We start from the raw sequence: 27,904 nt of genomic DNA on the forward strand, positions 1-27,904 counted from the left end.
ATGCTTTTACTTTGACTTCATACTTTGTTTTAAAACTCCACATATCTTAATGCTCTCCTTGTTTGGGTTAAGAGCAGATTCCTATTCTTACCTTTGATGCCTGAGTTCTGGATCCCAAATAGTGCAACCTCGCACACTCCCGAATGTAAGCAGGAGCCTGGGCAGGACATAAAAGAAAACCAAAACCCAGTGATTAGTAGAATATAACATTCTTTCAGGCCGCAAGGACAGTGGTTCTCAAAATCATTTGACCAGCAGATTACTTTAAAAAAGCCAAAGATCCTCAAAATTCATAGCCCCTCCATAGCTTCCTTTCTCTTGCCACCAAATAGATACCTCAACAAATCTGATGGAAAAACTGTGAGAGGACACCAATGTAGTTGTTGCCACTTTAAAAATCAAACATGGCATGTATATACTCAAATAAGCCAAAGACAAAAACATAGACATTTGTGGGAATGTTTCTATCTGACAAAAACCACCCCCTCAAATCCTTACAAATTATAAGTGGTCTCCAGATCACATTTTAAAATCACAGTGTAGAAAATATCATTTAACGTCTGTAATCTCAGCACTTTGGGAGGCAGAAGCAGGAGGATGGCTTCACCCCAGGAGTTTGAGACCAGCCTGGGCAACACAGGGAGACCCCCAACTCTACAAAAAATTACTAAAAAATGGCCAGCACGGTGGCTCATGCCTGTAATTCCAGCACTATGGGAGGCCAAGGTGGGTGGATCACCTGAAGTCAGGAGTTCGAGACCAGCCTGACCAACATGGTGAAACCCCATCTCTACTAAAAATACAAAATTAGCCGGGTGTGGTGGCGTATGCCTGTAATCCCAGGTACTCAGGAGACTGAGGCAGGAGAATCGCTTGAACCCAGGAGACAGAGGTTGCAGTGTGCCAAGATCGCACCATTGCACTCCAGCCTGGGCAACAAGAGCGAAACTCCGTCTCAAAAAAAAAAAATTACAAAAAAATTAGCCGGGCATGGTGGTGCATGCCTGTGGTCCCAGCTACTCAGAAGGCTAAGGGGGAGAATCACTTGAGCCCAGAAGTTCAAGGCTGCAGTGAGCCATGTTCATACCACTGCACTCCAGCCTAGGCAACAGAGCAAGACCCTGTCTCAAAAAAGAAAGAAAGAAATACCATTTAGAATTACTATGGACTAGAATCCTGTGACAACTACCCTGATACTGTCTTAGTAGATGTGCAAAATAATACAACTACCATAGAGGAAAACTGGGTTTGTAACATCTAATAAAATTACACTTGCACTTACCCTTTTACCCAGAAATCTCACTACTGGTAACATATCCTGAGCATGTAACTTCAGAAATGCAAAACACACTTGTATAAGATTAATCAAAAAATTGGATACAACCCAAATGTTCTTTAATAGAGAACTGGTTGAATCAACTTTCATACATCCATACAATACAGTACTATGAAGAAAGGAAGGGAGAGGAGGCAGGGAGGGAAAGAAAGGAAGGAACAGAGGGAAAGAAAGGAAAGGAAGGGAGGGAGAGAAAAAGAAAGGACGGAGAGAAGGAAGAAACACTTAATGAATTGATATGGAAGGATTTCTAGGATCTACTGTTGAGTGAGAAAAGTGAAGTAAATGTATATTTGTGTAAGAAAAAAACAGGAAATAGGAATATACACACAAATGTACATTTACTTGTTTTTATAAAAAGAAACACTAACAGGATAACCCAGAAAACAATGAAAATAATTAAAAAGGATTGAGATTTCTCTAAGTATATCTTTTAATGTGGTTTTGACTTTTTTTTTTTTTTTTTTTTTTTTTTTGAGACGGAGTCTCACTCTCTCGCCCAGGTTGGAGTGCAATGGCATGATCTCGGCTCACTGCAACCTCCGCCTCCCAGGTTCAAGTGATTCTTCCGCCTCAGCCTCCCAAGTAGCTGGGATTACAGGCACCCACCATCATGCCCGGCTAATTTTTGTACTTTTGTAGAGACGGGGTTTCACCCCACCTTTGGGAGGCCAAAGCGGGTAGATCACTTGAGCCCAGGAGTTTGAGACCAGCCTGGGCAACATGGTGAGACCCATCTCTACAAAAAATACAAAAATTAGCCGGGTGTGGTGGCGCTCACCTGTAGACCCAGCTACTCGAGAGGCTGAGGTGGGAGGATCAACTGGTCCCAGGAGGCAGAGGCTGCTGTGAGCCCAGATCGTGCTACTGCACTCCAGCCTGGGTGACAGAGGGAAAATCTCCAAAACAAGATTAAAAAAATCTGAAATTTGTAATATAAGAAAAAAAGAAATACAAATACAAAATAAAAGAAGCCAAGAAAAAGTTGCATAGTATTAAATCTGAATTGGTGGTATTAATATGAATTTACAATTGCTTTTAAAAAATGTTTTAATCTATTTCTTTGCCCTCAAGCAGCCTAGAAGCAATGACACACCAGAAACAATGAATATACCTAGTATCATTCAGAAGCCAAGGTTCCCTGGAGAAATAATTACTCCGATCTAGGCCAGCACAAGTACAAAGTGAGCTGGGAACATTTTATACCAGAAAGGAAACACTCAAAGACAATACAGTCCTGTCAAAAAGATGTAGAAGCCGGTTAACAAGGGCTATCACTGGCCAAATCTGGGATAATTTAAATATCAATTTTGTTTGTTTGTTTGTTTGTTTGTGACAGGGTCTCACTCTGTCACCCAGGCTGGAGTGCAGTGGCATAATCTCGGCTCAGTGCAACCTCCACCTCCTGGGCTCAAGCCATCCTACCACCGTAGCCTCTGAGTAGCTGGGACCACAGGAGTGTGCCATCACGCCCGGCTAATTTTTTGTATTTTTCATAGAGATGGGGTTTTGCCACATTGCCCAGTAGAGTATCAACATTATAAGTAAAACTGACTAACACTTTGGAAAAATAAAAATCCATGAGTTTATATTAATATTCATTTTTAAAGGGAGAGAGAATGAGACAAAGAAAAGCTATTCTCCAAAGAAGAAAGTCAGCTTATAAAGGCTAAATGACAAAATTAGAAAATCTTTATTTTTAATACCCAATAGATTCTAGCAGGATTATCAACGGATGCTAAAACCATTATTAGGTAATCACTCTACAGGTTATTTACTAACTGCAAAGGGGAAAAAAATTTACCTTTGTAACTGAAAGATCTGGCAGTTAGCAAAATTAACATCATGAAGAGAGAAAATCAAACAATCTGTGTCTCCTCACGTGAGGCAATGTGACGCACACAAACATCACCTGTGAAGTATCTTTGCCAAAAATGCTTAATCTGAATCTGATTAAGACTGTAGACCTAGCTTCTACTTTACAGGAACTACATGGAAGGTGATAGAGGAACAAGTTAAATAACTTGAGAAAACAATAAGACAAACTTAGAATGTGAGACATTCTACAACACAGTTAACTTGATGCTTCAATAAATGACATGAAGAAAAAGCATGAGTGTGTAGATTAAAAGTGTCATAATAATTAAAACCAGTACAGAAGCTTTGATTGGCCTATATTGAAAAAAAGCATGAAATACATTCTTAGGACAGCTGGGGAATTTGAATATGTACTGAAAGCTAGTTGATAAGAAATTCTTTTTAGTTTCTTAGATGTGATAATAGTAGGGTGATTCTTTTTTTTTTTTTTTTTTTTGAGACGGAGTCTGGCTCTGTCGCCCAGGCTGGAGTGCAGTGGCGTAATCTCAGCTCACTGAAAGCTCCACCTCCCGGGTTCACGCCATTCTCCTGCCTCAGCCTCTCGAGTAGCTGGGACTACACAGGCGCCTGCCACCGCGCCTGGCTAATTTTTTGTATTTTTAGTAGAGACGGGGTTTCACCGTGTTAGCCAGGATGGTCTCGATCTCCTGACCTCATGATCCGCCCGCCTCAGCCTCCCAAAGTGCTGGAATTACAGGTGTGAGCCACCGCACCCGGCCAGTAGTGTGATTCTTAAGAGAATATTTTTATTATTGGGAGATGCATACATAAGTACTTAGGAATGAAGTATCATGGTGTCTGCAACTACTTTTAGTGATTCAGCCAAAAAAGTGTATGAACATATAGAGAGAGAGATAAAGCTAATATGGCAAAATGATAACATTTGTTGACACTGGGGGAGAGTTATATATGAGTATTCACTGTTTTACTCTTTTAACTTTTCTCTATATTTGAAATTTTTCAAAATAAAGGTTTTCAAAGAGTCTCATGACAAAAACATGATATGTATAGTTTAATTTCTTTTTCTTTTTTTTTTGAGATGGAGTCTCGCTCTGTCGCCAGGCTGGAGTGTAATGGCGCAATGTTGGCTCACCACAACCTTTGCCTCCCGGGTTCAAGTGATTCTCCTGCCTCAGCCTCCAAGTAGCTGAGACTACAGGCGCCCGCCACCACGCCCGGCTAATTTTTGTAGTAGAGATGGGGTTTCACCATGTTGACTAGGCTGGTCTTGAATTCCTGACCTCAGGTGATCCACCTGCCTTGGCCTCCCAAAGTGCTGGGATTAGAGGAGTGAGCCACCACGCCCAGCCAGTTTAATTTCTAAATTGAAAAACTATAAAACGGAGCTTAAGACCAACAGAAGTTTTCTCCAAACAAGAATATATTATATCTATTCTATTTCATTTAAAAAAAAGAAAGAAGGCCAAGAGCGGTGGCTCATGCCTGTAATCCCAACACTTTGGGAGGCCAAGGCAGGAGAAATGCTTGAGCCCAGGAGTTCAACACCAGCCTGGGCAACATGGTAGTACCCTGTCACCACAAATAATAGAAAAATTAGCCAGGCATGGTGGCACGCACCTGTCCCAGCTACTTGGGAAGCTGAGGTGGGAGGATCGCTTGAGCCTGGGAAGTCAAAGCTGCAGTGAGCAGATAGCACTACTGCACTCCAGCCTGGGGGGCAGAGTGAGACCCTGTCAAAAGAAAGAAAATAAAGAAGGAAGGAAGGGAAAGGGGAAGGGGAAAAGGAAGGGGAAGGGGAAGAGAAAGGAGAAGGGAAGGGAAGAGAAGGGGAAAGGCAAGGGGAAGGGAAGGGGAAGCGGAAGGGAAAGGGAAAGGAAGGGAAGGGGAAAGGGAAGGGGAAGGGGAATGGAAGGGGAATGGAAGGGGAAGGGAAGGGGAAGGGAAGGGGAAGGGAAGGGAAAAAGGAAGGGAAGGGGAAAAGGAAGGGAAGGGGAAGGGAAGGGGAAAGGGAAAGGAAGGGGGAGGGAAAGGAAAGGGGAAGGGAAGGGGAATGGAAGGGAAGGGGAAGGGAAGGGAAAGGAAGGGGAAGGGAAGGGGAAGGGGAGGAGACGGGGAAGGGGAAGGGAAAAGGAAGGAGAAGAGGAGGGGAAGGGGAGGGGAAGGGAAGGGGGAAGGAAGGAAGGGGGAGGGAAGGAGAAGGGAAGGGGAAGGGAAGGGAAAAAGGAAGGGAAGGGGAAAAGGAAGGGAAGGGGAAAGGAAGGGGAAGATGAAGGGAAAGGGAAAAGGAAGGAGAAGAGGAGGGGAAGAGGAGGGGAAGGGGAGGGGAAGGGGAAGGGGAAGGGGAGGAGAAGGGGAAGGGAAAAGGAAGGAGAAGAGGAGGGGAAGGGGAGGGGAAGGCAAGGGGAAAGGAAGGAAGGGGGAGGGGAAGGGAAGGGGAAGGGAAGGGGAAGGGAAGGGGAAGGGAAGGGGAAGGGAAGGGGAAGGGAAGGGGAAGGGAAGGGGAAGGGAAGGGGAAGGGAAGGGGAAGGGAAGGGGAAGGGAAGGGGAAGGGAAGGGGAAAAGGAAGGGAAGGGGAAGGGAAGGGAATGGGAAAAGGAAGGAGAAGGGAAGGGGAAGGGAAAAGGAAGGGGAAGGGAAGGGGAAGGGAAAGGGAAGAAAGGAAGGGGAAGGGAAAGGGAAGGGAAGGGGAAGGGAAGGGAAGGGAAAGGGAAGGGAAAGGGAAAGGGAAGGGGAAGGGAAGGGGAAGGGAAAAGGAAGGGAAAGGAGAGGGGAAGGGAAGGGGAGGGGAAGGGAAGGGGAAGGGAAAGGGAAAGGAAGGGGAAGGGAAGGGGAGGGGGAAGTGAAGGGGTAGCAAAGGGAAAGAAAGGAAAGGGAAAAGGGAAGAGAGGGAGGGAGGGAGGAAGGAAGGACGGATGGACGGACAGGACGAAAAAAGAGGAGGGGGAGGGGAAGAGAGGGGAGGGGAGGGAAGAGAAGAAAAAGGGAAGGGAGGAAGGAAGGAAGGGAGGGAGGGAGGGAGGGAGGGAGGGAGAGAGAGAGAGAGAGGGAAAGAAAAGGAAAGAAACAACAAAAACCACCATCCCCAAAGATGCTATGAGCTGAAAAAATATCCAGAAAGGGCACCAGGCTTAGACAAATAGGCTTACATGAAAGTCTGAGTTCTTAAGTATTTTACAATTCATAGACAACAAGAAATTTATAGAGAAACAAGAATTTTACAATTCATAGAGAAACAACAGAAGGACTGCTCAAGTACTGGAAATTGGCCTTAACTGTATATACGTTGTAAATCTCTAGGAAAAGATGTGGTGTTGGGAAGAGTTAAACCAGACTGAAAGAGATGGACTGATAACAGTAGAGGACAGAACTAGTAATAGTTAAGAAGAATTTTAGGAAAAATGATAAAGCAGGAACATAGCAAGACCTCAACTCTACAAAAAATTAAAAACTAGCCAGGTGTGGTGGCATGCGCCTGTGGTCCCAGCTAACCAGGAGGCTGAAGTAGGAGTATCACTTGAGCGCAGTGAGCTGTGATCATGCCACCACACTCCAGCCTGGGTGACAGAATGAGACTGTCTCAAAAAAAAAAAAAAAAAAATAGCCCGGGCGCGGTGGCTCACGCCTGTAATCCCAGCACTTTGGGAGGCTGAGGTGGGCGGATCATGAGGTCAGGAGATCGAGACCATCCTGGCTAACATGGTGAAACCCCGTCTCTACTAAAAATACCAAAAAAATTAGCCAGGCGTGGTGGCAGGTGCCTGTAGTCCCAGCTACTCGGGAGGCTGAGGCAGGAGAATGGCGTGAACCTGGGAGGCAGAGCTTGCAGTGAACTGAGATCGCGCCACTGCACTCCAGCCTGGTGACAGAGTGAGACTCCATCTCAAAAAAATAAATAAATAAAAATAAAAAATAACAGATGCTGATGAGGATGTGAAGAAAAGGGAACTCTTATACACTGTTGGTGGGAATGCAAATTAGTATAGCCATTATGGAAAGCAGTATGAAGATTTCTCAAAAAACTAAAAATAGAACTACCATATAATACATCAATCCCACTACTGGGTATGTATTCAAAGGGAAGAAAATCAGTTTTCAAAGGAATATCTGCATCCCCATGTTTATTGCAGCACTATTCACAATAGCAAAGATATGTAATCAACGTAAGTGCCCATCAATGGATGAATGATAAAGAAAATGTGGCGTATATACACAATGGAATACTATTCCGCCATAAAAAAAGAATGAAATCCTGTCAATTTGCAGCAACATGGATGGAACTGGAGGCTATTAAGTGAAATTAACCAGGCACAGAAAGACAGATATCACATGTTCTCACTCATATGTAGGACCTAAAAAGTGGATCTCAGGTTGGCTGCGGTGGCTCACACCTGTAATCCCAGCACTTTGGGAGGCCGAGGCGGGCGGTCAGGAGTTAGAGACCACCCTGGCCAATATGGTGAAAACCTGTCTCTACCAAAAATACAAAAATTAGTCCAGTGTAGTGGTGCGTGCCTGTAATCCCAGCTACTCGAGAGGCTGAGGCAGGAGAATCGCTTGAACCCAGGAGACGGAGGCTGCAGTGAGCTGAGATTGCACCACTGCACTTCAGCACGGGTAACCAGAGTGAAAACTCTATCTCAAAAAAAAAAAAAAAAAAGTGCATCTCATGGTGAGGGAGAAAAAGAAAAGAAAAGAAAAAAAGATTGATCTCATGGAGGTAGGGAGTAGAATAGTTACCAGATGCTGGGATAGGTGTTAGGGGTGAGAGTAAAGAGCGGTTGGTCAATAGGTACAAACATGTAGTGAGATAGAAGAAATATGTTCTAACACTTAATAGCAAAGCAGCATGACTGTAGTTAACAACAACGTATGGTATATTTCAAAATAACTAGAAGAGGGGACTTGAAATGTCCCCAACACATAGAAATGACAACTATTCAATGTGATGGATACTCTACATACCCTGACTTGATCATTGCACATTCAATCCAAGTAACAAAATATCATATGTACCCCATAAATATGTACAAATATTATGTGTCAATAAAAAGTTTACCAAAAAATCATATGCTGAGGTTGCTAAGATCCACTATAAGAAAAAATCTATCTGTGAAACTGTGAAGAAGAAAAAAGAAATTCGTGCATAGTATACATATAGGGTTTGGTACTAGCCACAGTTTCAGGCATGTACTCGGGGCTTTGGAACATATCTCCCATGGATAAGAGGGAACTACTGTATAATGAAAACTATAAAATACTACTGAAAGGAATTAGAGAAAACATAAATAAATGGAAAAGTATCCCATTTTCATATTATTGGATAAGATTGCTAAGATGTCAATACTACTCGAGGCAATCTACAGATTCAATACAATCCCTATCAACCTTAGAAACATCAAAATACCAATGAGGTTTTTTCCAGCAAAGATAGAAAATGCATCCTAAAATTCATACGGAATCTCAAGGCATCTTCAACAGCCAAAACAATGTTAAAAATGAAGAACCAACCTGGAGGACTCGAGCTTCCTGATTTCAAAATTTACCACAACACCTTTACAACATTTACTAATCACACCACCATGGTACTGGTATAAAGTCAGATAAGTAGACCAATGGAATAGACTAGAAAGCCAGAAATAAACTCTTACATATATATTCAAATGCTTTTCAATAAGAGGACCAAGACCAATGGAGAAAGGACAGTTTCTTCAAAAAATGGTGCTGGGAAAACCATGAAACCACATGCAAAAGAATGAGGTTGGACCCTTACCTAACACCAGAAACAAAACTTAACTCAAAATGGGTCAAAGACATAAACATAAGACCTAAAACTATAAAAACTTTTAGAAGAAAACATAAGGCAAAAGCTTCATGACAATGGATGTGGCAGTGATTTCTTGGATATGACACCAAAGGCACAGACAACAAGAGAAAAAATTGACAAATTAGACTTCATAAAATTTTTAAATTTGCACATCAAAACACACTATCAACAAAGTAAAAAGGCAACCCACAGAATAGGAGAAAATATTTGTCCATCTAGCTGATAAAGTATGATATCTGGAATATAAAGGGATGTCCATCAACTGATGAACCGATAAGCAAAATGTGGTATATACACACAGTGGAATACTACGCACCCTTAAAAAGGAAGGAAATCCTGTCACATGCTACTGTGTGGATGAACCTTGAGCACACTATGCTAAGTATAAATAAGGCAGTCACAGAAAGACAAATACCATATGAGTCCACTTACATGAGGTACTCAGAGTAGTCAAATTCATAGAGATGGAAGGTAGAATGGTGGTTGCCAAGGATGGGAGGAGGGTTTTATGGAGTTACTGTTTAATGGGTACAGAGTTTCAATTTTGCAAGATGAAGAGTTCTGGAAATGGATGGCGATGATGGCTACACAACAACGTGAATGTACTTAATGCCACAGAACTGTACGCTTAAAAATGGTTAAGATGGCAAATTTTATAAGCATTTTACTGCAAGAAAAAAAGAAACCAGAACTGGATGATCTTGGAAACTTTCAGCCTCTCCAGATGGCAAAAGATGCTAAAATTGGCACACGCCTGTAATCCCAGCACTTTGGGAGGCTGTGGCAGAAGGAATGAACCCAGGAGTTCAAGACCAGCCTGGGCAACACGTTGAAACCCTGTCTCTACAAAAAAATACAAAAATCAGCCAGGCGTGGCAGTGTATGCCTGTGGTCCCAGCTACTGGGGAGGCTGAGGCGGGAGCATCACTTGATCCCAGAAGGTTGAGGCTGCAGTGAGCCAAGACTGTACCAATGCACTCCAGCCTGGGCGAAAGAGTGAGACCTTGTCTGAAAAAAAAAAGATGCTAAAATTAAGAGATTCACTATCAAGGAAGTATACACTAAAGAAAAGGTCAAGGATGTGACTGTGCTACCTTTTGCTAAAACCTTAGAAACATCAAAAGGTCAGAGTATTCAATCATACAAAGGGCCCTTTCAAGAGAGTAAGAGTGTACCTCACAGATCCTCTCAATTAAACCAGAAAGCCTTTAGGAAGCTTAAAGGTACTGTCCCTTAGGTTTCTCAGCAGGTGACCAAGGTAGGGAAAGATTTATCTTCAAAAGATTTGTATATGTGGACTTTGTCTAATAGAATGAATCCCAATGAAATCCACAGAAGACCTACAAAGTTCTTAGAAAATCATGTCAGCAGAAACACAGCCTGTTTGGATTGAAAGGGCCAAAGAGTACAAAATGACCCCCAAAATTCTACTGGCAGACCCCCAAAACTCTACTGGCAGTAAGCAGGCAGGATAAAACTACCCAGCTGCCACGTGTGCTGCCTTTGTGAAAAAGGAAGAATGGCTCAGAGGGTGGAGTCAGTTACCCAGAGGACCCAGCCCTACTCAGCCTCCTATTCCTACTCCTTTCCACCATAGTGGCTGTTACCCCCTGGGTTTTGCCACTGTCCATTCTGGTTTGCAATCCCATTCAGGACCTTTTTCTCGTTTAGTTATCTTTATAGCCCCACTTAGGATCCCACCTTGCTCCATTTTCTTTGTCCTGTTACCAGCCAAATGCTATCCCTTACCTACCTTAAAAAGTTTCTGGGAGTGTTTAATCATAAAAGCCATCCCACTGTTTAACTTTGTGATATTCTCCTGAAGGTCATTTGCAGTGACCTATTCAGAGGAAAAGAAACCAAACAATGGACATTAAGAGCTAGAAAGTAGTACTTACCAATAAGCCTGTTCTTTCAAATGTATGAAGTTTCTATCCCTAGCCTAGGTGCCTCTAATACAATGTTTAATTCTGGGAAGACTTTTTGGTTCATCAGGATATGACATAATCTAGAAAAACAATGTGTCCCTGAAGTGACGAGGAAATCCTTGAAAACCATTTTCATTTCCTAATTCTGCTTGAAAATTAGACATGTAAACAAAATTGGCAAGGAAAATCTAGTCTAGGATTCAAAATGGGCAGAAAAAACAGAATCTGTTCCAGCTATCAAGGACACCACTGCCTCTTTAGAAAACTAGTTTCTCCAAAGACAAAAAAGAATGGTCACTACTGATACCAAAGGTGACACCTGTTTCTTAAAAACACAGTAAAATTACCGGGCGCGGTGGGTCATGCCTGTAATCCCAGCACTTTGGGAGGCCAAGGCGGGCAGATCACGAGGTCAGGAGATCGAGATCATCCTGGCTAACACAGTGAAACACCGTCTCTACCAAAAACACAAAAAATTAGCCGGGCGTGGTGGCGGGCGCCTGTAGTCCCAGCTACTCGGGAGGCTGAGGCAGGAGAATGGCGTGAACCCGGGAGGCAGAGCTTGCAGTGAGCCGAGATCACACCACTGCACTCCAGCCTGGGCGACAAAGCAAGACTCTGTCTCAAACAAACAAACAAACAAACAAACAAAAAACACAGCAAAATTGTCACTGACTCCCTTCCCTTGTTTCTCCTGTCTTTTTAAAGTAATTCAGTAACTCTACTATCCCAAAGCCCTCATTTTCAACATGTATCTTTGTTACTTTATCTGTTTGCTTTTAAATACTTTTTTTTTTTAGAGATAGGGTCTCGCTTCGTTACCCAGATTGGAGTACAGTGGTGCAATCATAACTCACTGCAGCTGCAAACTCCTTGGCTCAAGCGATCCTCCCACCTCAGCCTCCCAAGTAGCTAGGAGTATAGGCATGTGCCACCACGTCCAGCTTATTTTTCTTTTCCTTTTGTAGAGACAAGGTCTCAAGGTCTCAAGGTCTCACTGTGTTGCCCAGGCTGGTCTCAACCTCCTGTCCTCAAGCAGTCCTCCTACCTCAGCCTCCCAAAGTGCTGTGATTACAGGCGTAAGTCACCACTTCTTTTTATAACCACAGTTTGCTCACTGCTTTTCTATAGTCTTGGTTAGCTGGTTCTAAAATTCCTTCATTATAAGGCTTGATCTCCTTAATATGGACAAATGTTGATGTGTCTTCTGCTCCCCCTACTCACCCCCAGAGGCTCTTCCTGACCCAGAACTTTATTATTTTTTCACTAGTTATTTTTTAAGTAAAATGTTTCACACAATCTCTCTCCTTTACCTTCCTTTTCTCATTACTTATAATCTCAAAAAATTTTTATAAATTACTATAACCTATTTCTATTATCTTCCCAACAGCCTTGTGGGGTATGTAGTAAAGCTATTACAGTAAGTCCTCACTTAAGGCATCAATAGGTTCTTGGAAACTATGACGTTAAGTGAACTGACATACAGCAGGTCCTCGAATAACATCATTTTCTTCAACATCTTTTCATTATAACATTGATGAGAAAAATAATTTGTTTTGTTACAGATTATTTTGATTAAAGTTTCAGTTTCCAAGAACCTATGAACGATGTTAATAGGTTGAGGACTTACTGTATTATGCCCAGTTTACAGAGGAAAAGCCTACACATAGAAAAGGTAAAAGATTAAACAAACAAAAAATGGCTTGTAGACAGCTGTTTAAAAAATGAAAGGTAAAAGGCCAGGCGCGGTGGCTCACACCTGTAATCCCAGCACTTCGAGAGGCAGCAGCGGGTGGATCACCTGAGGTCAGCAGTTCGAGACCCGCCTGGCCAACATGGCAAAACCCCATCTCTACTAAAAATACAAAAATATAAATATTAGCCAGGAATAGTGGCTCACGCCTGTAGTCCCAGCTGCTCAGGAGGCTGAAGCAGGAGAATTGCTTGAACCTGGGAGGCAGAGATTGCACGGAGCTGAGATTGCACCACTGCTCTCCAGCCTAGGCAACAGAGCAAGACTCTGTCTCAAAAAAAAAAGGTAAAAGACATAGGTAACATCGCTGGTGTGTGGCTTCCAACCCACCCATCCTGGCTCACAACTCCATCACACAGTAAAACCATATTATAAGTGGGCAGGAATATGAGCTATGTACCTCCAGGTCAACAAGTTGTTTAAAAGACTTTAGATGAGGCTACAGTGAGCAGTGATTGTGTTACTCTCCTCCAGTGTGGGCAACAAAACGAGACCCTGTCTCAAAAAAAACAGAAAAAAAGACCTCAGAGAATTTATTTCTCTGTGTTTTTATCCCTCAGGCATTAAAAAAAAAAAAAGAGTGAGTTTATTTCTCTTGTAAGTCACTGAGAAGGCCATGGTCTCCATAAGAAGAAGCAAGTTCAGCTTTATCCAAGGAGACTACATATCTACAGGAAATAGAAAAGTCAGGACAAGGCAGGATTGCTCCAAGTGTCATCTCATCTATAAATCCATAAGCTTGGTGATATTATCCCATAAGATCACACAGCTCTATTCTAATTTTATAATATTTGATCTTCAGAAACTAATTTGATTTCCCAAGAAGCCTTTCCTGTTAAGGATTCCACAATGAACAGCCAAAATGAGTATTCTAGTTTATTCAGTAGTTATAATTTCCCACTAAGAGTTTCCACTAATACAGTGCCATGTAGGTTTACCAGAGATTGATTTATAAGTGAGGTTAGCAGGAATTGGCCCTCTCAGGTCTGATGACTCTTCAATGAACTAACAAAGTAAGTTCCCAACCTCATAAAGCTGAAGGCTAGACCTTGGACCCCTGATAATCTCACCAATGTACAGCCATAGAATGAGGCCCAGCCCAAGAAAACCAAGCAATCTTTACTCTTCCCGTCAACACTCACATTTTTTGGCCACAGGACATGGGGTGCAAACATAAGGGCAAGGTTATAGGCTGACATCTTGTTCTTGTCTTGTTTCTTTGCTGTCTGGTATAGGAGATCAAGCAATAACTTCAGCAAATTACGATTAGGAGGAGGGAGAATGAGGAAGAGCAACTGGAGAGCCTCAATTTGCCGGTCCTTGTCTGGTATATTGGTCTTGTTTCCTTTATCATCAAACTGCATCAAATCTTGAGGACAAAAGAGAATTTGCAAAGTGGGGAGAAAATATCAGCAAGAAAAATCAGTGCTATCACCATTATCCTCCCCTCAACTCCCATCAAAGAAAGAGGGAAAAAAGATTGAGGCAGAAACACAATTCAAAGATTACAGCAAAACATAATAACAAAATAATGTCAATGCAATTCAACAATAAAAAGATTAAAAAACATGATTTGTTTTGTTTTGTTTTGTTTTGTTTGAGACAGAGTCTCGCTCTGTCACCCAGGCTGGAGTGCAGTGACACAATCTCAGCTCATTGCAACCTCCGCCTCCCAGGTTCAAGCGATTCTCCTGCCTCAGCCTCCCGAGTAGCTGGGACTACAGGTGCCCGCCACCACGCCCGGCTAATTTTTTGTATTTTTAGTACAGGCGGGGTTTCATCGTGTTAGTCAGGATGGTCTTGATCTCCTGACCTTGTGATCCGCCTGCCTCAGCCTCCCAAAGTGCTGGGATTACAGGCGTGAGCCACAACACCCGGCCAAAATTTTTTTTAATGTGTACAGGATTTGAATAGACATTCCTTCAGAAGGTATACAAGTGGCCAAGAAGGCTTTGTATGCTCAGTATCATTAGCCATCAAGAAACTATAAATCAGGCCGGGCACAGTGGCTCACACCTGTAATCCCAGCACTTTGAGAGGCCGAGGCGGGCGGATCACAAGGTCAGGAGATCGAGACCATCCCAGCTAACACAGTGAAACCCGTCTCTACTAAAAATACAAAAAAATTTGCCCGGCATGGTGGTGGGCGCCTGTAGTCCCAGCTACTCAGGAGGCAGAGGCAGGAGAATGGCGTGAACCTGGGAGGCGGAGCTTGCAGTGAGCCGAGATCATGCCCCTGCACTCCAGCCTGGGCGACAGAGCAAGACTCCATCTCAAAAAAAAGAAAAAATAAAACAAAAAAAAAAAACTATAAATCAAAACCACAATGACATACCACTTCATATCCACTACAATGGCTATAACTACAAACAGATTGACAATAAAAAATGTTGGCAAAGATGCAGAGAAAATTAAACCCTCCTATATTGCTGGTGGGAATATAAAATGATATAACCACTTAGAAAACATTTTGGCAGTTCCTCGAAAAATGAGAGTTATCATTTGACCAAGAAATTCCATTCCTCGGTATATACCCAAGAGAAATAAACACATATCCAAGTCAGGCACAGTGGCACATGCCTGTAACCCCAGCACTTTGGGAGGGCAAGGTGGGCAGATCACTTGAGCCCAGGAGTTTGAGACCAGCCTGGGCAACATGGTGAAACCCCATCTCTATATTTAAAAAAAAAAAAAAAAAAAAGATCCACACATGCCTTTGATAATGCTACTCACTCCACTTTTCCCCACTCAGATATTTTACAGCTAAAAGAAAAATGAGAATGAAAAATGAGAATGAATGTCCTTATTCACAAGCTGCTCCTTATAACAGGCAGCTCCCAATAGAGTCAGAATTATTGGTTCTTCCCTAACAGACTGAAAAGGTTATCAATGAAAACAGTCCCCTGGATAATGAGAATTTCAAAGGACACTAATAACCATTTGAGTACAACTCACATAGATGTAAAAATGATTACAGTGTGTTATTTAAGCTGTTTAACCTCAATAATTCCAGGTTTAGGAAGGGCAGGTAACATTTCTAGAAAATGTTCCCTGTTACTATGAAACTGAAAACAAAAATTATTTCCAGTTATCAGCAAGGCATATGAAAGGCTACAACTGTGCCACGCCTCAGTATGTTCTCAAAGAACAGTCAGTCACAGGGTAGTGGAAGGGAGGATTTCAAATATTGCACTAAACGAATGAACTGAACTGGAAAGCAAACAAAACAAGCATCCTTCATGTTAACACTTGTAAAAAGAATATTTTCCAAATCTTTTTTAAAGGTCTAACATCTTTATTTCTCCCCAAAATAACTGTAAAATTGTATAACATTCTAGTAGTATTTACTCATTGCATCATTTGGATTGCTACTAAAAGTGCTAAAAAAACCTAATATTAGATTTTTAAAATTCAACACTTGTTTCTTTAAGTAGTAAAAGTTATTCAAAAGGAAAAAAATCTTCTATTTCTTTTCCATATAATTAGAAGAAACAGGAAAAATACTCAGGGGCAGGAAACTAAGCAACTGCAGTAATGGATATTGATGCTGTGAACACTTAGAGCCCATAGCAGCATAACAGACGTGCAATTTAAGAATGAATTCCCTACCACATGGGTATAAAGCAGTATGAAGAAACTATTTATGAGCTGAAAATGGAACACTCTCCAAGATACAGTAAGTGAAAAAAGCAAACCACAGAACCATGTGTGTAACCTATTACATAAAAATAGGAGAAAAGGAATATACGTATTTGTTTGGAAGTACACAAAATATCTCTGGAAGGATACTTTAGAAATCAGTAACACTGGTCTGGGGGCTGCGGCTCATGCCTGCAATCCTAGCACTTTGGGAGACTGAGGAGGGAGGATCACTTGAAGCCAGGAGTTTGAGACCAGCCTGGGGAACAGGCTTTCTTTAAAAAAAAAAAAAAATTTTTTTTTTAATCAGTAACACTAACCAGTGTTACTGGTGTTGGGGACTGGGTGAACTGGGTGTTGGGGAACAAGTGTAGGAGAGAAGGTTTTTACTGTATATTATTTGAATCATCTGAATTTTGAACTATGTGTTTCTATTCAGAAAACAAATAATAATTTTTTTAAAAAATAAATTTCCTTGGCTGGGCACAGTGGCTCACGTCTGTAATCCCAGCACTTTGGGAGGCCGAGGTAGGCCAATCACAAGATCAGAAGTTCAAGACCAGCCTGGCCAACATGGTGAAATCCCGTCTCTACTAAAAATACAAAAATTAGCTAGGCGTGGTAGCGCGTGACTGTAGCCCCAGCTACTCGGGAGGCTGAGGCAGGAGAATCACTTGAACCCGGGAGGCGGAGGTTGCAGTGAGCCGAGATTGCACCATTGCGCTCCAGCCTAGTGACAGAGCGAGACTCAGTCTCAAAACAAACAAACAAACAAACAAACAAAATTTCCAAGAGTAGAGATGTCCTCAACCAAGGCATAGAAATACTGAGCAAAACCCCCAAACCAAGGCAAAAATACCGAACCTATAAACATCTGAAATATATGAATCAATCCAATGAAAAGCATACATTTATTAAGCAACTAAAACGCGTTGGGCACAGTGGCTCATGCCTATAATCCCAGTACTTCAGGAGGCCAAGGTGGGCAGATGGCTTTGGCCCAGGAGTTTGAGTCTGGGCAACATGGCGAAACCCCATGTCTACAAAAATTACAAAAAAATTTGCCAGGCGTGGTGCCGCACACCTATAGTCCCAGCTACTTGGGAGGCTGAGGTGGGAGGCTCACCTGAGCCCGGGAGAGCAAGGCTGCAGTGAGCCAAGGTTGCACCACTGCACTCCAGCCTAAGTGACAGAGTGAGATCATGTCTCCAACTAAAATGTTCGACACACTACTCGAGGATCTATCAGAGATTCAAAAATAAATAAAACTCAGACGACATCTTACTACCAGCTCCTTATCTCAATACAAAGCTTATTTATCAAGAAAGCCATTCAATTAAAATTAAACTTAACTAGCCAATACCTATGAGTACCCAGAGAAGTCCAGCAACATCACGAAATCTTAACCAATATTAATAGAAGTATTTCTGTGGGTCACAAGCAACAGAAATTTCCTAGGAACTTTACTAAATTGAAAGAAATGTATTTACATCTCCTTCTTACTTCCTATACTCACCAGCGATTTTGAGGTGTGCATTGAAGTGTTTATGTGTCAGCAGAGGCTCCGGCAACTCTCCTAGAAACATCTTCAGCAAAGTGGCAACATCATTTGAGTGAAATTCCCCTGATTCCAAGTCAATGTCAGTTCCATTATTGAGAGCATCCCTTAAAATCTGCTGTCGGACACTATTACCCGGTACTCTAAACAAACCCTCTACTCGCAAGTCTGTTTAGCATAAAACAAAGCAGAGGACAGGCAAAAAGGAAGCAGAAAGATTATTATTAAAATAAATGGTCTAAAGACTACTTTACACTTAAAAGACCCTTCACAAAGCCTTTCAAGTAAGTTTTTGCCTTTTTTCACCAGGGTAGTTTAGAACCTATTGACCTCCTGAGGAGACATATCTGAATGTCCCTGAGCATTTGGAGATCTTCCAAACTAAAAGGTAGTCCTCCTGGGAGTCATTCAACCTCCTGAGGTATGGACAGACAATCTGAATTTAACCCAATCAACGGTCAGGAATAGCTTGAAAAATAAACTTTAAAAAAGCCAAATCTCCCTAAAGACCTCTTCTTGTTTATCCCAGACTTCGTTTGGAGGGGCTACATACATCTGTGGATGTTTGTGGCTCTTGTAAACTGTTTTCCCAGCCCAGAATGAATCCAGAGTCTCTGCATTGCTCCAGGAATTAGAACTCTAATGTGTCAAATTCCTAAGAGATTCCCAGAAGCTTTAGGGTCATCCCAACCAAACTATTCGTCCCTAGGCCAGGCTCAATGGCTCATGCCTATAATCTCAGCACTTTGGGAGGCCTAGGCGGGTGAATCACTTGAGCACAGTAGTTCAAGACAAGCCTAGGCAATATGGCAAAACCCCATCTCTACAAAAAACTACAAAAAGTAGCCGGGTGTGGTGGTGCAAGCTTGTGATCCCAGTTACTAGGGAGGCCAAGGTGGGAGAATCACCTGAGCCCGGGAGGTCAAGGCTGCAGTGAGCCAAGATCACACCACTGCACCCCAGCCTGGGTGAGAGAACGAGAACTTGTCTCAAAAAAAAAAAATAAATAAAGAGTGTGTTTTAATCATAGAATTCTGGAGAAAAAAGGTACCATGCTCTCTTAAATAAATGCAACAATTCTTTAGGGACAATGTATTTTTCCAGAAGTGTCTCTCTGAGGCAAGAGGTAAATGTGACTTCATAGACACGGTCTAATTCATATACACTTTGAGAGTATAAAACAAATGAATATATGAGATGAAGTTTAAAAGGAAATATATTTAAAAACATGCCACCCAAAATTAACACTGGTTAGTTCTTTTGTTGATGGTTAATTGGCACCTACTAACTCAAGGCAGTTAGCTCTCAACAGAAAACAGAATTCTTCATTAAACAAAGAATGATAAAATTTCAAGTAGTCTTACTTTTGTGTAGATACTCAATCAGTTGGTATATCTGGGCAATGCCTTCCTCCGTCAGTGGGGACCCAAATATCACTCCTTTTTCTGAAAAACCATATGATATGACAGGGCTATATTTCACACAAATAGTACAAAATCATCATACCTAAAACCACTCAAGCACCCTATTTTACAATTCAGCAAGCATTTTCACATGGTCAGTAAACAAAAACCTTAGAACTGGAAGTGCACCAGAAAACACGAGCAGGACAACTCTCAATCAGCTCTCTCTAAGTTCAATATTAGACTGTAGATTCCCTGAAGGGAAAGACCATCTTCTTATTCAAGTAAGAAGCATATATCTAGTAAGTAAGGAGATATCTAGCGTGTTAGTATTTAATTTAACAAACAAACAGAAGGCCAGGCATGGTGGCTCACACCTGTAATCCCAGCGCTTTGGGAGGCTGAGGTGGGAGGACTGCTTGAGGCCAGGAGTTTGAGACCAGCCTGGGCAACATAATGAGACCCCATCTCTACAAAAAATAGAGAACAGTCAGGCATGGTGTCATGCACCTGTAGTCCCAGCTAGTGGGAGGCTGAAACAGAAGGATAGTTTGAGCCCAGGAATTCAAGGCTGCAGTGAGCTATGATGACACCACTGCACTCCAGCATCGGCAACAAAGTGGGACCCCATCCCTTCAAAAAAAGAAAATTCAAGCATTCTGTTCTATAGTCTCTAGCTATGTAACTTTGGTTTTTAAAGATTATTTTCACATATTAATAGGGCATGAAAATCAAGACGCCCCTGATGACTACCTAAGTTAATCATGTCATCTCTCAGGGACTGAAAATATTTGCTTTAGTTTAATTATTTATTTATCTAGACAGTTTTTATAATTTGTATTACTATTACTTAAGGTGCTACTACTTATAAAAACTGAAAAAATGGCCAAAAAAATGCTTTAAGTTAATAGCAACTCTTCGGTGAATGTGTAGATGTTGAGAGAGAAGCCCAGGGAGCAGCTGAGGCCTGCCCACCCTTCACAAACACATCTCCTACCCTTTCGCTTGAGAGACATGAGAGACCGGAAGAATCCTGATGCTGGGCCAGCCCCGCCAGGCAACTTAAGGTCCACTTCCCCCATCAGCTGAGCCAACTCAGTTCCAGGTAAATCGATGAGCCTTGTGATATTGCTGACCACCAACTCAGTGAAAATCTCAGGTTTCTCATGTCGGAGTTTCTCCACAAAAAAGTCAGGATTAAAGATAATGGGCTGACCTCGAAGGGAAGAATCATTGCAGATCACAAAACTGCAGATGGCATCACTGAAAAACACAGAAGAAAATCTTTCGGGACATCATTTTTGTATGTTTCTTATGCACTACTCATTGGGTTATTTGGTCCTGACTCCACGCAAAGGCAGAGGTTTCCTTATAGTCAGCTTCCTTTAACTGAGCCAGATGCCCTTGAACACTGTTCCTTATAACCACAAAGCCTCACAGAAGGGAAGGCATTTATAGGTACATAAAACAGTAACTAATTCAGCTTTTCCCATGTCCACAAATAGGTTTTACTTTAAAATCCTTCAATTCTGGATGCCTCTGACCCATCCATCATCATCTAAGTCCAACCTCTGCTCAGACAGGTTCTTCTCTCTAGGGCTCCTGATCTTAGCTGGTTCTCCACTCTTACATTACATTGGGCTATACTCCTGGCAAAGCTCCTTTGAATCTCAGAAATATTTTCTTCCCTGTTCTTTGTTCCCCAATGCCTACTATACCCCTGTATTAGTCCATTTTCATACTGCTGTGAAGAAATACCCAAGACTGGGTAATTTATAAAGAAAAAGAGCTTTAATGGACTCACAGTTCCACATGACTGGGGATGCCTCACATTCATGGCAGAAGGCGAAAGAGGAACAAAGGCACATCTTACATGGCAGCAGGCAAGAGAGTGTGTGAAGGGTAACTGCCCTTTATAAAACCATCAGATCTCATGAGACTTATTCACGCGGGGAAAAAACCACCTCATGATTCAATTACCTTCCACCGAGTTCCTCTCATGACATGTGGGGATTATGGGAGCTACAATTCAAAATGAGATTTGGGTGGGGACACAGCCAAACCATATCATTCTGCCCCGGCCCCTCCCAAATCTCATGTCCTCACATTTCAAAACCAATTATGCCTCCCCAACAGTCCCCCAAAGTCTTAACTTATTTCAGCATTAACTCGGAAGTCCACAGTCCAAAGTCTCATCAGGGACAAGGCAAGTCCCTTCTGCCTATAAGCCTGCAAAATCAAAAGCAAGTTAGTTACTTCCTAGGTACAATGAGGGTACAGGCATTGGGTAAATACACCCATTCCAAATGGGAGAAATTGGCCAAAACAAAGGGCTACAGACCCCATGCAAGTCTGAAATCCAACAAGGCAGTAATTAAATCTTACAGCTCTGAAATAATCTCCTTTGACTCCACGTCTCACATCCAGGTCACGATGATGCAAGAGGTGGGTTCTCATGGTCTTGGGCAGCTCTGCCCCTGTGGCTTTGCTGGATACATCCCCATTCCTGGTTGCTTTCACAGGCTGGCATTGAGTGTTTGCAGCTTTTCCACTGCAGTGCAAGCTGTCAGTGGATCTACAGTTCTGGGATCTGGAGGATGGTGGCCCTCTTCTCACAACTCCACTAGGCAGTGCCCCAGTGGGGACTCTGTATGGGGGCTCCCATCCCACATTTCCCTTCTTCTGAACTGCCCTAGCAGAGGTTCTCCATGAGGGCTCCAACCCTGCAGCACACCTCTGCCTTGAGGCATTTCCATACATCCTCTGAAATCCAGGCTGAGGTTCCCAAACCTCAATTCTTGACTTCTGTGCACCCACAGGCCCAAAACCACATGTAAGCTGCCAAGGCTTGGGGCTTGCACCCTGTGAAGCAATGGCCTGAGCTATACACTGTCCCCTTTTAGCCATAGCTGGGACCCAGGGCACCAAGTCCAGGGACTGCGCAAAGCAGCAAGGCCCTGGGCCCAGCCCACAATATCATTTTTCCTTGTAGGCCTCCAGGCCTGTGATGGGAGGCGCTGCTACAAAGGTCTCTGGCATGCCCTGGAGACATTTTCCCCATTGTCTTGGAAATTAGCATTTGGCTCCTCCTTATCTACGCAAATTTCTGCTGTCAGCTTGAATTTCTCTGCAGAAAATGAGTCTTTCTTTTCTACTGCATTGTCAGGCTGCAAATTTTTCAAACTTTTATGCTCTGCTTCCTCTTGAACACTTTGCCACTTAGAAATTTCTTCCACCTAAATCATCTCTCTCAAGTTCAAAGTTCCACAGATCTCTAGGGCAGGAGCAAAATGCCACCAGTCTCTCTGCATAGCAAGAGTGACCTTTATATAAGTTCCCAACAAGATCCTCATCTCCATCTGAGACCACCTCAGTCTGGACTTCACTGTCCATATCACTATCAGCATTTTGGTCAAAGCTATTCAACAAGTCTCTAGGAAGTTCAAAACTTTCCCACATCTTCCTGTATTCTGAGCCTTACATAATCTCTAGGAAGTTCCAAACTTTCCCACGTTTCCCTGTCTTCTGAGTCCTCTAAACTGTTCCAACCTCTGCCTGTTACTCAGTTCAAAAGTCGCTTCCACATTTTCAGGTATCCTTACAGTAGTACCCAACTCTACTGGTACCAATTTACTGTATTAGTCTGTTCTCACGCTGTCAATAAAGACATACCAGAGACTTGGTAATTTACAAAGGAAAGAGAGGTTTAATGGACTCACAGTTCCACATGGCTAGGGAGGCCTCACAATCATGCTGGAAGGCGAAGGGGGAACAAAGGTATGTCTTACGTGGCAGCAGGCAAGAGAGCATGTGCAGGGGAAATGCCCTTTATAAAAACATCAACTCTTGTGAGACTTATTCACTGTCAAGAGAACAGCACAGGAAAAACCTGCCCCCATGATTCAATTACCTCCCACTGGGCTCCTCCCACAACCGTGGGGATTATGGGAGCTAGAATTCAAGCAGAGATTTGTGTGGGGACATAGCCAAACCGTATCAACCACTTTTTACTTCTAATATGTTGTTATATTTAAGAACTGTATAATTGAAACTCTTAGAGCAGACACATAGTTTGTATCCATTAACAATAAATTCTAATGGCTTGTTCTAATCTTTATTACATAAACAGTTATCTATTATATAACCAACAAATGGTCATAACACATAAGCTAGAAAGGACAAGTTATCATATCTCAGTCGGGCAGAATTGAAATTCACCTGACTCATACAAACATACCCACAGTAAAAGCAATCACAACTTAAAAGTGGTCCATTATACCCTAGGTACCAAAGCCCTGTTCCAGGAAAAATGATGGCACTTCTAAATATTAAATATAACTAATCTACAAAGGACATTGTCAATACTACATGGATAATTGTTAATAACAGTATAGTGAAAACAAGGCATGGGTAAACTTCAAAATTCGTCTCTATTTCCTTGAAAACTTATTACATGATTTAATCAATAGCCCACATCTTCAGCTGGTGGCTAGGAGATTCCTTCTTTTCTCTGAAATGACAATGTATTATCAGAAATAGCATAAAAATTAAAAACTAGGAATGTATGTCCTCAAGCCAAAAAGTAACTAAAAAAACTAGAATTTAAAATGCTTCTCTCTTCAACCTTTTTACACACTAGGTTATTTTTCCTGTTCAAATGCCAATGATGATAAATAAAAGCCAATTAGAATTAGAAGCAACTTCATCTTAAATCATTGACAAGAGCCTCTTTTTTTAACATCAGCTTATTTCAGTCAAGAAGCACGGGTCAATATAAGACTATTGTTTATAATCACTGCCAATGAGAAATTACTACCCTATCAGGAGGGCCAGAAAAATCATAAAATGCGTAGCACCAAAAAGAGTCTTATAATTTATTGAGTCTAAACTAATCATTTTCTGGAATTCACATCCCTTTTAATTCTCAATAACTGATTCAGATCAAATTAGCATTAACATAAAAATGTGTATTAATAGCAACCATTATATTCCTGAAACAGAAACACATCCATACCTAAAACTTACACTTTTATTAATGTCCAGAGCAAAACTCAGGATTCTAACACTTTCAACACAGTTGACCCTTCCAGCACTAAACTGGATCAAATATTGTACACAAGTGAGAAAGAAACTAGAAGCAACATGTATCGTTTTTCAATAGAATCCTTCCTACTTGGACATCATCCCCAAAACTACTCCCTCCTAAACAGCACAAACAGGTAGAAGAATAAACAGGTTCAAGACTGCTCCTACTACTTATAAGGAATACAAGAAAAAAAAAGATACCTTGGATCTCCTAACACATAAGTAACATGTAAACAATCTCAGTTTCTTTTCCCCTCTGTTTTTTCTCCCCTTTCTTCCCATGTTCATTCTTTCTTGTTATGTCACACTTTAATTTCCTTAAGCTAGTTCTTTTCTTTTCCCCTACTTTTCTTTTCTCACTTTTTCTGTGTGGACCACCTGGTAAAACAATATCTAAGAGATGGAAATAGTTAAAAGAGAAATCAAATGGAAGATGAAAAATGGAAAAGAGTTACAGCAGGTTATTTTTCTTAAAGTTATTCCCATATCACAAAGCCCACTAATCCCTTTCCAAAGAATACACAACACCACAATATAAAGCTAAAAATATCAAGAAACATATTTAAGAACTTAAGAAATGTATAGGACCAAAGAAAAAACTACTATATTTAAGCAAAAACAACTTTCTACTCTACAATATTGTAAAACAAACAAAATATACTAAAGTTCAAGAAAATAAATACATTTCTTACATAAGTGCTGAAAGTTTCTGATGAGGCATTGGTAAATCGAAGAGACAGGAAGAAAGCTTTCCTCTTGTTTGTTGTGACAAAGAAACTCTCCTTTCCCTGCCCCAGCACAGCCTACGCAAATTCCAGACATGTTAGAGGATACAAGGGCACATTATGGGGCCTGAAAGGCAGTACTTAGGACTCTGAGCACTCATCTGCAAGTAGGAAAATAGAGATTAAAAAACTAGACCAGTTAATTAACTGTATTTGCCAATGCATAGATGAAGCTCAAAAGCAGACTCCCATCACCAGTTAAGTTATGCTAGATGAAACAGTTACAAATGTAAAAGCATATAACAGGTAGTTTTACAATATGGGGGAGGGGTGATCCCTACCTCACATCACAGACAAAAAATAAATTCCAAACAAAGTAAAGATCTAAATATGACCCTCTCCCTCTCCCCACGGTCTCCCTCTCCCTCTCTTTCCACGGTCTCCCTCTGATGCCGAGCCGAAGCTGGACGGTACTGCTGCCATCTCAGCTCACTGCAACCTCCCTGCCTGATTCTCCTGCCTCAGCCTGCCGAGTGCCTGCGATTGCAGGCGCGCGCCGCCACGCCTGACTGGTTTTCGTATTTTTTTGGTGGAGACGGGGTTTCGATGTGTCGGCCGGGCTGGTCTCCAGCTCCTAACCGCGAGTGATCTGCCAGCCTCGGCCTCCCAAGGTGCCGGGATTGCAGACGGAGTCTCGTTAACTCAGTGCTCAATGGCGCCCAGGCTGGAGTGCAGTGGCGTGATCTCGGCTCGCTACAACCACCTCCCAGCCGCCTGCCTTGGCCTCCCTAAGTGCCGAGATTGCAGCCTCTGCCTGGCAGCCACCCCGTCTGGGAAGTGAGGAGCGTCTCCGCCTGACCGCCCATCGTCTGGGATGTGAGGAGCCCCTCTGCCTGGCTGCCCAATCTGGAAAGTGAGGAGCGTCTCTGCCCGGCCGCCATCCCATCTAGGAAGTGAGGAGCGCCTCTTCCCGGCCGCCATCACATCTGGGAAGTGAGGAGCGTCTCTGCCCGGCCGCCCATCGTCTGAGATGTGGGGAGCACCTCTGCCCTGCCGCTCCATCCGGGATGTGAGGAGCGTCTCTGCCCGGCCGCCCCATCTGAGAAGTGAGGAGACCCTCTGCCTGGCAACCGCCCCATCTGAGAAGTGAGGAGCCCCTCTGCCTGGCAGCCACCCCGTCTGAGAAGTGAGGAGCGTCCTCCCTCCTCGTCCGGGACGGAGGTGGGGGGGTCAGCCCCCCGCCCGGCCAGCCGCCCCATCCGGGAGGTGAGGGGCGCCTCTGCCCGGCCGCCCCTACCGGGAAGTGAGGAGCCCCTCTGCCCGGCCAGCCGCCCCATCCGGGAGGGAGGTAGGGGGGTCAGCCCCCCACCCGGCCAGCCGCCCCGTCCGGGAGGTGAGGGGCGCCTCTGCCCGGCCGCCCCTACCGGGAAGTGAGGAGCCCCTCTGCCCGGCCAGCCGCCCTGTCCGGGAGGGAGGTAGGGGGGTCAGCCCCCCGCCTGGCCAGCCGCCCCGTCCGGGAGGTGAGGGGCGCCTCTGCCCAGCCGCCCCTACTGGGAAGTGAGGAGCCCCTCTGCCCGGCCAGCCGCCCCATCTGGGAGGGAGGTGGGGGGGGTCAGCCCCCCGCCCGGCCAGCCGCCCCGTCCGGGAGGGAGGTGGGGGGGTCAGCCCCCCGCCCGGCCAGCCGCCCCGTCCGGGAGGGAGGTGGGGGGGATCAGGCCCCCGCCCGGCCAGCCGCCCTGTCCCGGAGGTGAGGGGCGCCTCTGCCCGGCCACCCCTACTGGGAAGTGAGGAGCCCCTCTGCCCGGCCAGCCGCTCTGTCCGGGAGGGAGGTGGGGGGGGTCAGCCCCCCGCCCGGCCAGCCGCCCCGTCCAGGAGGGAGGTGGGGGGGTTAGCCCCCCGCCTGGCCAGCCGCCCCGTCCGGGAGGTGAGGGGCGCCTCTGCCCGGCCGCCCCTACTGGGAAGTGAGGAGCCCCTCTGCCCGGCCGGCTGCCCCGTCCGGGAGGGAGGTGGGGGGGTCAGCCCCCTGCCCGGCCAGCCGCCCCGTCTGGGAGGGAGGTGGGGGGATCAGCCCCCCGCCCGGCCAGCCGCCCTGTCCGGGAGGTGAGGGGCGCCTCTGCCCGGCCACCCCTACCGGGAAGTGAGGAGCCCCTCTGCCCAGCCAGCCGCCCCGTCCGGGAGGGAGGTGAGGGGGTCAGCCCCCTGCCCGGCCAGCCGCCCTGTCGGGGAAGTGAGGGGCGCCTCTGCCCGGCCGCCCCTACTGGGAAGTGAGGAGCCCCTCTGCCCGGCCAGCCGCCCTGTCCAGGAGGGAGGTGGGGGGTCAGCCCCCCACCCGGCCAGCCGCCCCGTCCGGGAGGGAGGTGGGGGGGGGTCAGCCCCCTGCCCGGCCAGCCGCCCCGTCCAGGAGGGAGGTGGGGGGGGGTCAGCCCCCCGCCGGGCCAGCCGCCCCGTCCGGGAGGTGAGGGGCGCTTCTGCCCGGCTGCCCCTACTGGGAAGTGAGGAGCTCCTCTGCCCGGCCACCACCCCATCTGGGAGGTGTACCCAACAGCTCATTGAGAACGGGCCATGAAGACAATGGCGGTTTTGTGGAATAGAAAGGGGGGAAAGGTGGGGAAAAGATTGAGAAATCGGATGGTTGCCGTGTCTGTGTAGAAAGAGGTAGACATGGGAGACTTTTCATTTTGTTCTGTACTAAGAAAAATTCTTCTGCCTTGGGATCCTGTTGATCTGTGACCTTACCCCCAACCCTGTGCTCTCTGAAACATGTGCTGTATCCACTCAGGGTTGAATGGATTAAGGGCGGTGCAAGATGTGCTT

The 27,904-nt window shown here is 44.3% G+C and overlaps 1 protein-coding gene across 3 annotated transcripts in view; it reads right to left on the reverse strand.

Annotated features, from left to right (window-relative positions):
* ARHGAP19 (Rho GTPase activating protein 19) overlaps positions 1 to 27,904 on the reverse strand; it is a 71,299-nt gene that overhangs the window by 23,966 nt on the left and 19,429 nt on the right. For 2 of the 3 annotated variants that reach the window (XM_003825419.4, XM_034931238.3), the window contains exons 2-7: positions 20,278 to 20,543; positions 19,242 to 19,322; positions 17,836 to 18,045; positions 13,823 to 14,049; positions 10,753 to 10,839; positions 92 to 157 (exon numbers count right to left, since the gene is read on the reverse strand). In XM_003825419.4, coding sequence (XP_003825467.2) covers positions 92 to 157; positions 10,753 to 10,839; positions 13,823 to 14,049; positions 17,836 to 18,045; positions 19,242 to 19,322; positions 20,278 to 20,543 — 937 coding nt within the window. The remainder of the gene's footprint in view (positions 1 to 91; positions 158 to 10,752; positions 10,840 to 13,822; positions 14,050 to 17,835; positions 18,046 to 19,241; positions 19,323 to 20,277; positions 20,544 to 27,904) is intronic. The other variant, XM_057298964.2, reaches the window with a different exon arrangement.

This window comes from Pan paniscus, chromosome 8 (assembly GCF_029289425.2).
Source record: "Pan paniscus chromosome 8, NHGRI_mPanPan1-v2.0_pri, whole genome shotgun sequence".
Classification (NCBI taxonomy): Eukaryota; Metazoa; Chordata; class Mammalia; order Primates; family Hominidae; genus Pan; species Pan paniscus.